Source organism: Plecotus auritus (genome assembly GCF_963455305.1).
Source record: "Plecotus auritus genome assembly, chromosome: 2".
In the NCBI taxonomy this organism is placed as follows: Eukaryota; Metazoa; Chordata; class Mammalia; order Chiroptera; family Vespertilionidae; genus Plecotus; species Plecotus auritus.
Window position 1 is genome coordinate 20,443,906 of NC_137771.1, and position 9,978 is coordinate 20,453,883.

The 9,978-nt window shown below is 57.1% G+C and overlaps 1 protein-coding gene across 6 annotated transcripts in view; it reads right to left on the reverse strand.

Moving 5' to 3' along the window:
• The window catches only part of COL16A1 (collagen type XVI alpha 1 chain), a 49,537-nt gene extending 39,874 nt beyond the window's left edge, over nt 1-9,663 (reverse strand). For 3 of the 6 annotated variants that reach the window (XM_080654999.1, XM_080655000.1, XM_080654995.1), the window contains exons 1-12: nt 9,271-9,663; nt 7,619-7,725; nt 6,223-6,297; nt 6,010-6,127; nt 4,977-5,100; nt 4,418-4,684; nt 3,728-3,808; nt 3,427-3,552; nt 2,615-2,668; nt 2,292-2,318; nt 1,701-1,736; nt 667-693 (exon numbers count right to left, since the gene is read on the reverse strand). In XM_080654999.1, coding sequence (XP_080511125.1) covers nt 667-693; nt 1,701-1,736; nt 2,292-2,318; nt 2,615-2,668; nt 3,427-3,552; nt 3,728-3,808; nt 4,418-4,684; nt 4,977-5,100; nt 6,010-6,127; nt 6,223-6,297; nt 7,619-7,691 — 1,008 coding nt within the window. In that variant the 5' untranslated portion in view covers nt 7,692-7,725; nt 9,271-9,663. Of the gene's footprint in view, nt 1-666; nt 694-1,700; nt 1,737-2,291; nt 2,319-2,614; nt 2,669-3,426; nt 3,553-3,727; nt 3,809-4,417; nt 4,685-4,976; nt 5,101-6,009; nt 6,128-6,222; nt 6,298-7,618; nt 7,726-8,610; nt 8,744-9,270 lie in introns of all 6 variants that reach the window. The other 3 variants (XM_080654996.1, XM_080654997.1, XM_080654998.1) reach the window with 3 other exon arrangements.
• Between the last annotated feature and the right edge of the window lie 315 nt (nt 9,664-9,978).

Here is a 9,978-nt window from a genome sequence, read left to right on the forward strand (position 1 = left end):
GGGGTTCATGTCAGCAACTATCTCATCGTGTGGTGCCAGGTGTTTATGCTGCAGTAGAGTGCTTGGCACAGGGCCTAGCACTCAGTCAGCACTCACATGAGGGTGGCCCCAAGAGCTATTACATACTCACAGGTACGCACAAACACACAAGCTCACACTCGCACACATGCGGCCTACCCCATCACTCACAAGCTCTGTGGTCCTGTCAGGCCCACAGGTATGTGGATTCAGCCCTCAACACCACCACTGTGGGCTACACACATGCAAACATGTGACCAGAGATGCATGTAGCCACACACACACACACACACACACACACACACAATCACTCTGACACACGCATCACACACGTGGGATGGTGGGGTTTCGGTTTTCCCATAAGTGAAATGACAATACCCACGCCACCGGATGCTTGAGGGGATTTGGGAAGGTCATAGATGTGTGGCCCACGGCCTGATGTGCAGTGGGGCCTCTGAAAAGGGCAGTTCTTAACACCCTTATACACACCCAACCTTCACTCTTTCCAACACGCACGTGTCTAATCACCACACACACATACAGGCTCAGGTAGCCCTGACAGAAACACAGCCCCAAGGTGACATGCTGTAGGAGGGGCTGGGATCTCCGAAGAGGGTAGGAGTGTCCTGCTCTCCATCTGGAACTCACCTTGAGGCCAGAGGGACCAGCTGTGACCTGAGGGAACGGAGGAGAGAGCATTACCCCTCAGAGAGGGAGAAGAAAAGGCCCAGAGAGAACAATCCGTTTAGCCAGGGCCACACAGCATGGTGACAGGAACAACACGCTGAATCCCAGCCCCTGATCTGTCTCCCAGGCAACCAGCCGGCTGACTTGGTATCCTAAGGCTGTCAAACTTGCACAGGGGTCCAACCTACCCTCTGAACCTGCCTGGCTTTGGCTAGCTCTGACCCTCAGTTGCTAGGATAACATGGCTGCTTGGTTGCCATGGTAACCCTGTATATCTGGGGACTGCAGCCTTGCCAGATTTAGTTGGGGACTAGATAGAAAAAGGGGCACTTCCTGATGCCCCCCCCTAAGTCAGGGGGTTTGGAGCTGAGGGGAGCAGGAGTTGTAGCCTTTGTGCACCAATGTGACTTGTCACCTCAGAATATCAGGCCTTGGGGAAGTGGTGACTCATGCTGCTCACGGAAGAGGCACAGTTGGGTACCAGCTGGGCTTGCGCTGAGTCCCTCTCCCTTGTCCTTCTGGACCCCAGAGGGAGGGTAGGCAGGGCCAGCTAGAGAGGGCGAGGAGGGGAGGCCTTGAGCCAGCATGTGTTTTGGGGGCCAGTGCTGGGCTGTGTCACTCTGAGTCCTTCCCCTTCTCTAGTCCTCCAAGACGATGTGGGGGTCCTCAAGCAAAGCAGGCCTGAGTCCTTGGGGGAGTGCAAAGCTGGAATCTGCAGCCAAGGCCCTGATCATCCTGGCCACCACCCCACCCCCATCGCACCCTAGATCCCAATACATGGCCCAGATCACAGGGTGTGAGGCTTCCTTCCATGCAGCCTGGCTTGGTGAGGATGGGGGTGGGGGTCAAGCCCAGCTCGGGGAGATGGGCAGAGGGGAATGTGAAAGTGCACAAAGACCCCTTGTCCTTAACCAGGAGGCTGCCAAGTAAACCTCTAAGCCATGCTCACTCCCAGCCAGTGCCCACCCCATGCTGCACATCTTCTGTTCACTCACATTGCTTTCCCGGGCACCATGGACACAGGGTGGGCACTGAAAGGGAAGAACAGGCCAGGAGGTCAGCTCTGAGAGCTCAGGACCACCCATGCATCCCCACACACGCACCAAGCACACAGAACATCATATATGTTCTGGGCGAAGTCTGAGGGAGCATGAAGATAGGAATCATATCCAACAAGCCTTGCCCCTTAATTCCCACCCACCCAGAGCCAGGCATTTCTCAGCTGAGGAAACTGAAGCCCAGAGAGGAATAGCAGTGGACTCTGGGTCACACAGCATGTCAGAGCAGAATGAGGTCTATAATCTGGGGTCCCATGGCCAAGGCCTGGGCTCTCCCCATGTTGCCCATGGCCATTGGCTGCCAACTCAGCAGGAGTATCCAGGGCTAAATCACACACCCCTCCCCACCGCCAAGGAAAGGCAGCAGACAGACATGACACAGCACTGATCCCCCAAAGAATGCTGGGAGCTGTGTAGTCATCCCACACCCCCATGCCCAGGCTCCAGTGCCCCAAAGCCTTGTCCAAAGGGCTCATGCTGGCACCTCTTCAACCGAGCTCTTTTTGCCAGTCTAGATGGGAGGCTTACCTCATCGGGGGCTGTCTCCTGATGGGCCTGGGAAGAGGGAGGGCATGGGGGTGGGCAGGGAATGGAGGGGATGAGGCACTGCTTCTAACACCCCTGCCCAAGAACCACCAGGAGCAGGTGCCCTCAGTAGTGCCAGGTACTGTGTCTGCCTCATTCCCATTCATCCTTCCTTCTCAGAGCTGGCACCTATGTGTCTTAGCTCTGTCCAACAGGGGGCAGGTGGGAAGAGTGTGGGAGTAGAGTCTCTTATGCAAGAGGGCATGGAGGGCATGGAGGGCAAACTGAGGGTACCGTGGGCTCCTCCCCCCACCCACCATCTCTACCTTTGTTCCCCTTTCTGCCTTCTGGCTGATTCTTCCCGTCAGCTGGGCATCCACCTGGGCAGACAGAGTGAAGGGGAGCTGTTGAGGAGGGAGCAGTCTGGGGCCCATGCTGGAAAGGGGTACTCAGACAGGTGACATCTGGCACCTCCCAGAGCATCAAGAGCCTGTTCAGGCCCCTGACACCCCACTGACCCCTTCCTTTCCCCCCACCCACGTGATGTCGGAGAAAATAAGACCATGAATCAATGAGATCCTGTGTTCCTGCAGCCAAGGCTGGGCATGATGCCCACTGGTCAGGGAGGTTGCCCAGTCAGTGGGTGGGGCTAAGAGAGGAACTGGGCTTCCAGGCTACCCCTAAAGAACCTCAAATGAGCAGGATAGCTGGCCATGGTGCTGGGTGCAGAACCAGCTTGGCCTTGACCGGGGCTGGGCCCAGGAGAGTGAGAAAACCCCAAGGGAAGCAGTGTGGTCTGGCCTCTGGCCTCAGGTATCCCTGTCCTGGAAACTGCCTTTGGTTACAAGCCTCATCTTGCCCTCACCAGGAGGGCCTGGGGGGGGGCATCAATGAGGGTCTGGGTAGTGCCAGAGCTAGATGGGCACAACTCAATGCCAATAGGCAGGCAGGCACAGGGTTACCCAGTGGGCTGTCTCTCTGCCTCCAATCCTATAGGGATGGTACACACATAGGCAGACTTCCAGTGTCCTCCCTACCCCAGGTGCAACTGACCCTGAGGCAGACCTCAGTCAGGATGGGTGAGGGGCAGTCTCCCTGTGTCTGCCTGGGCCCATGCCTGCCTGCCCTGCCCACTCACCTTGCTGTGTTGAGATTCCTCCAGGCAGAAGCAGCGAGTGTAGACCTTGCCCTCCGTCTGTGGATTGATCTCGATGAGCTCATTGCTCTGGGTGTCCCGGCGGGCCTTGGAGGTCTCTGGAGGGCACTGCCCAGTGTGAGGGAAGGGCTGGGTTCAGTACAGAAGGCTGACACCTGCCCTTCACCCACTCATCTTAAGATCTCAAGGCATCCCCTCCTGGTCGCCCACCTCTAGCATACTGTGCCCCTGCACAGTGCCCCAACAGCCCCTCCCCCCGCTGTGCTGGGGCCGGGCCACTCACCCCGCCCGGTAAAATCTCACAGCAGCCCTCCTCCAGCACGAGCTCCGGATCGCAGTAGATGTGTGCCTGCTGAAGGTCAAACTGCAGGGGACACACAAGTCAGCTTCACTTCATTTTAGCAAATAGTCCTGGACCCCAGTGAGGCACAGAGGAGGCTCCCCCCTAGGATTTGACCTCAGAGAGTTTCTAGTCTGGCCTAGGAGACCATCAGGAATATCGCTGTCACCAAAAGGAAAACACTGCGTGTGCAGGAAAGAGGGAGAGGAGGGAGAAATGTTCCCCTTGGCCCAGAGGAACAGGGGGTAAGGAGGCTAAATTCAAGCTGGACATGATGGGCCAGTAGATCTTCAGCAGATGGGCATGCAAGGAAAAGCACTACAGGTGGGGGTAACAGCACAGGCAAAGGCATGGAGGTGTGCAAGTCCTGGTGACGTGGACGGCCAGGGTGGAATCGAGAAGAGCGGAGCTGCGTGGAGAGGTAACGGAAGCTGCCACGGCGCACATTTATAAAGACCAGGTCGGAAGGGCCTTGAATGCCAGGTGAATGTGTTTAGGCTGCATCTGGGGGGCAGTGGGGAGCCAAGCCAGGATTCTGAGCAAGGGAAGGACCTGGTCAGAAACAGATTCCAGGGAGCTCGCCCAGGCTCCCAGAAAGCGGGAGCAGAGGCCAGAGTCCCACCTCGCACTCACCGAGACGGGCTTGGCCTGCTCAGCATCCAAGCCCAGAAAGACATGACCCACAGGCCGAATGGGTCGCCGGGGCCCCAGAGGCTGGGAGAAGGCTGAGGTGCAGTCCACATGCACGGAGGCCACGCGTTCTGCCACGCTCAGCAGCAGCTTGTGCCAACGCAGGTCGAAGAGCTGGGGCACCGAGAAGATGCAGGACACAAAGTCGCCATCGTGGCCCAGGGCCCGCAGTTCCAGGCTCTGCTCTTGGCTGTTGACTTCCAGGGAAATCTGGGTGGAATTGGGAAAGATGCAGGACAGAGGATCAGAGCCCCGGGACCACAGCATGGCACCGTTAAGGGCCCTCAAGTTCATTTCACAGGAGGGGAAACTGAGGCCCAGAAGGGAAAGGACGCTGGCTGGAGTCACGGAATGAGAGAGATGCTGGTGGGGTGGGGGTGGCCTTGAGGGTGGGCACTAGGGCATAGCGGGGAGGCCCCAGACATCCCCACCTGGGACAGAGCTGGGCTGGACTAGTGCTGCTCTCAGCCCCAAGAGCAATAAGTGTAGGAGTGGGGCTCACCTGCGGGTACCCCTCTCCATCGGTCACTTGAAACAAATACCACGTGTTCTGGTGGGTGTGTTTCTTCAGCAATAGCGTCAGCACCAGGGTGAACTCATCGGGGAGGCCCCGAGGGAATACTCGGCTGGGGACAGAGTAGGGAGGGGGCCCTGAGGCTCAGGGGAGAGACCACGTACTGCCCACCCTGGGCCCTCAGGACTGTTGAACCTACACAAGATACCTGCAGGCCCACACCTCCAAACCGATACAACCCATACACACCCATTCATTTACAGACATTTCTTGAGTGCCTCCTATGTGCCAGGTGTGGGTCTGGCTGCTGGAGAGGACAGTAGTGGGAACACAGAGAAGGTGCCTACCCTCACGAAGCTTTCAAGTCTAACGGGGTGGGAGGTGATGGGGGGAGCAGACCACAAACAAAGAATCCCCAGAATGACTATTTCACCATCTCATTACAATAGTGGCAAGTGCTTCCAAGGAATTCAGGATGTCCTAGGGAGAATAACTGGGTGTGTGTGTGGGTGGGGAGGGAGGGAAGCAGGGAGGAGAGACACTAAAAAAGGTGAAAAGGGTTCAGTAGGATTAGAAAAGCAAGAAAGAAAGAGGACCATTTTGGGAGATGAGGCTGGAGAGGTAAGCAAAGGCCAGAATATCCAGGGATTTGTGGGAGTTTGGACTTCTCTCTCTCTCTCTCTCACTCTCTCTCTCTCTCTCTCTCTCACACACACACACACACACACACACACACACACACACACACTTGCCAGGTTCCACCCCCATCCTGGGGTCCTCATGATACCCACAGGATGCAGACCTGTCCCCAACCACTGCTAACCAGAGACAGGAGAGGGACAGAGTGTGGGCCTCATAGGCACCCCCTCTTGCCCACCCTGCAAGCCCTAGGAGTGGAGACCAGGGGGTGGGATAAAATGACCCACCAGTGCTGCTAGGCTTAGCACCTTAACATCCAGCGTTGCTGGTGAGTGTGGCTGAGATCAGTATTGACTCCCAGCGGTCACTCTGGGGCCTTTACCGTGTGGGCTGGGTGAGCGGGGCCGCCCCCAGTCGCAGGATGAGAGGCCCATTGGGGTTGCGGATCTTCTTGATGGCCGATGTCTTCATGAAGTTGAGTCGGCGGATGAGGTTGAAGCCTTCAGGGGAGACACCAAGTGTAGGGCAGATGAGTGCAGGTCACTCCAGAAAAAGGTTGGGGGGGGCGGGGCAGCAGGATGAGAGGGGCACTCACCAGTCACATTGGTTGATAAGTCACTTCTATGTTCCAACTTGAGTCCTTCTTGCTGCGAAGGTGGGCACTTCTCACCTGGAAGAAAAATTGATGTGCACAGGTTAAGGTAGCTGCACAGCCAGGCTCTTGGGGATCCAGGAAGGAGGTTAGAGTCCCCACTCTGGACCTTTAGCCAGGCTGTGCCTTGGACCAGCTATCAAGGAGGTGAAGGCAACTGGAGAGGGATAGCTTAATTCAGGTCTCTTAAACCCTGAAGGGACAGGTGGGTACCATGGGCCTGCCTCCTCCCTAGGCCTGATTGAGCAGAAGTGTTGGGAGAGGTGTTACAACAGGAGAGATGGGGGCTAGAATCACAAAGGCCTTCCCATCAATACCGATATGGTAGCTGGGACAAGACAGTGAACACAGCTCCTGGAAGCTGCACGTTGGACTCCCTGGCTGCCTGGCTGGAAGAAGACATCCTGGATCCCTAAGCCCGATGACTCCACTGGAGCCTCCCTCCCCCAGGTCTGACCAGAAAGATTATCACTGTATTCAACAGCAGCAGCAATGGGTGACTCACCCCATGGCAATGGGCCCAGATTCCTTACAGATGTTGAAATCCTCTGCCCCATCCCCCAGGGGACCCGGTGAGACAGAGGAGAGCAATGCACATGTGCACACATGCAGACACACACATGTACACACACAATTCACAGGTGGTCACATGCCCCCAGATGCATATTTCTTCCGCATCAGCCTCCTTCGGCTGGATTTGGGTTCTAGTAGTTCTATTTCCGCTCAGTGGGGAGGCTAAACTACCGAGCCCAGAGGGCACCCAGCAGGGCAGGGCAAGTTGCCCGGTCAACTTCCTCTGGCTTTGGGCCTTGGAAAGCTGCACCCTCTGTCTCATCGAGCGTCTGGGCCTCAAGGCGGGCCCTTTATCTGAGATCCAGGGCCAGGCGTGGAGGAGGAGCACTTGGCTGGAGGATGGAGTCCCCACCTTGAAAAGGATCAGAGGGGCCTGGGTCTCTTTCAGGATGCAGCTTCCTTTTGCAGGAGAGCTCACTGCCTGCTCCTCTCTACCCCACGGCCCGACCAGCACTCTGTGCACAGGGGAGGTTTATGTATCAGGGAGGACGGTAGCTGTCTCACACATAGAGACACAGGAAGAGGCACAGATGCAAAGAGCGACTCTGAGATGCAAACACAGAGAGGCCCAGAGACACACAATATGCAGGCAGAAACACACACACACGCTAGCTCACCTGGCACAGGCTCACATGCACAAACACCCCAGGCCACCCTGCGCCCAGGCTCCAGACTCTCCTATAAAGGCCCATATGGCCCAGGTCACATAGGTACATAGGACCTGGCACCTCAGGGAGCCAGTCACAGGCCTCGTGTGTCATCTCACCTGTATTTGCCCCATGGCTGCAGGTGGCCCAGAGACCAAGCAGCCACAGGCCAGGGGCCCAAGATGCCCACATCCTGGCTCAGAGAAGCCGGCTACAGCCGCAGCACCTGAAAATCACAGAAACCAGGAAAGTGGATTGCTGAGCTCACGCAGCACAATTCCACGTGTGGGCAAGTGGCAGCCAGCCCATGGGGCCCAAGCACTGGTCTGGGGTGGCAGGAGGTCTGGCCAGGCATCCGTCCCTCTCAGAGGCCCAGCCGCAGGCTTTGGGCTACGATTTGGGCCAGGGTGATATTCAAAATATTTAACCACCGGTATGGCATGGACACCAACCAGCCAGAGCAGAATGCTGGCAGGACCACCGAGTCCAAGCGGCATCTGGCTGTGCCGGTGGAGAGTCGCTGCATTGAGGAGACATCTAGAGAGTCCTAGAAGGCCAGGCCGATTAGGACAGTGAGGGGGCTTGAGGCAGAGGCCATTCACCAATGCACTTGGAAGTATTTCAGTACTTTATCAACCTGGGCGCTGTATTTGTGTATACTAGCCTGGTACCTGGCTAGCTGCACCCAGCTCAGCCAGGAGGCCCTGCTAGTCACCCACAAGGTCAGGGGCTGACAACTGGGCTGTTTCCTGGCAGGCATCACAGGGTTGTATGTGCGCCAAGGAAGCTTCCCCCATGAGTACAGTGAGCGGGAGAGCAGGTCACCAGGGCTCAGGTTGTTGCCAACCTTCAGTGCTGATGGATGTTCATCTTTTAGTTTTATTAAACCCTGGATGGATGGACCCAGATAAATCAGTGCAGGCTCAGCAAACAGCCAGCAGAGCCATACATCAGTCAGCCTCACCCAAGACAAACAGACACACACAGGCAGAGTCATGCATGTGTCAGCATGACACACAGATATACACAGGATATACACACAGACACATATATGCATACAAGCCTACCTGTACACAGGCATGCTCACAGAGATCTATGTTCACCAACATACCCAGACACAACAGCTTGCACATACACACGTGTACACAGTTAGCCTATGAATGGCCTTCCTGTGGGGAAGTTCTTATGCAAGTCTGACTTCATTCCCTCCAGCTGTAATGAATTCTATTTCTCCTCCTTCAGCCCTGGATAGGGAATGAGAACAGAAAGGACTCCCTCACCTCAATGTATTTGGAGATAAGACCCCAACCCCCTTCTTCCTGGGGCAGAACTGTTCCCACTTTATTCATCATCCCCCTTCTGGTGGTGTGCACATCCCATCTCTCAAACCCAATCCTGGCCTCCCCTCCTTCCAGTCAATGAAGGGCTGCCAACTGTTTGAGACGTGTGAATGCGTGTGGAGGCGTGAACATTGATGTATTTGTGTCCCCTTCCCGCTCCTGTCTCTGGCCTCCACTCCCCTGGCTCCAGCCAGAGCCAGGGGCTACAGGGACAGAACCTGCCAAGGAGATGATCCCACCCCAATACAAAGGCACAGATCTGAGGGTAGGGAGAGGCAGAACTGGGACTCAGTTTAGAGCTCATCCCCTATAGAGAAGGCAGTTGAGATCCAGAGAGGGAAAGCCACTTGCCCCAGGTCACACAGCAAGTCAGGGCAGAAGGTACCCTTCAGCCCAGAGCCAGGAAGCAGCCCACTCCGCCCCCTACTTACCGTGGCTGGAGATCCCCCTACCTCACTGAGAATCCAGTGCAGCCCAGTGCAACCAGCCAGGGGGAGTAGGGCCTGGGTTCCTCAGGCCCACGGGGGAGTCCTCGATCACTTCTGGCTGTCCTTTGGTCCCCAATGTCCCAGGTCCTGAGCTCTTGGGGCTGAATGCTGCCCAGGCTCTCGGCCTGCCTGCCGGGACTGGCGGGACTGCCGGCCACTCAGGGTGGGGGAAGAAGGGGAGGTTCTAGGGGGCTGGGGATCAGCCAGGGCTGCTAATGGAACACAGCTGGACCCGCCCGCCAGGCAGGAGGAGGGCGGGAGGGCCAGGAGGGGGCTCGACAGCGGCAGAGGCTGCAGACACACAACCCGTTCCTGGCCTGGCTGTCCTCCTAGGCCCGCCCTCCCAATTCCCGCCAGGTGAGTGAGCCTGCCAGCCAGCCAGCAAGGCGGGACCCTACGTGCCCAGAACTGCCCTGCAAGGGGGCTCTGGGGGCAGGTGGGTGGGCGGGGAGGCCGGCCCTTTAAGAGCCAGGCCTGAGCTGAAAGGGCCTCCCTGTGCCACCCCCTTCCCCTTTCCTGGTTGGGCCTCTTGATGGCTGGGGTATCGGGGTGGAGACCCTCCCCCCCCACTTCCATGGCACCCGTGACGTGGCTGCTGCCCAAGCCTCCTTGGTCAGCTTTTCCCACTTTCTCATCCTAGTATTTCCCCTT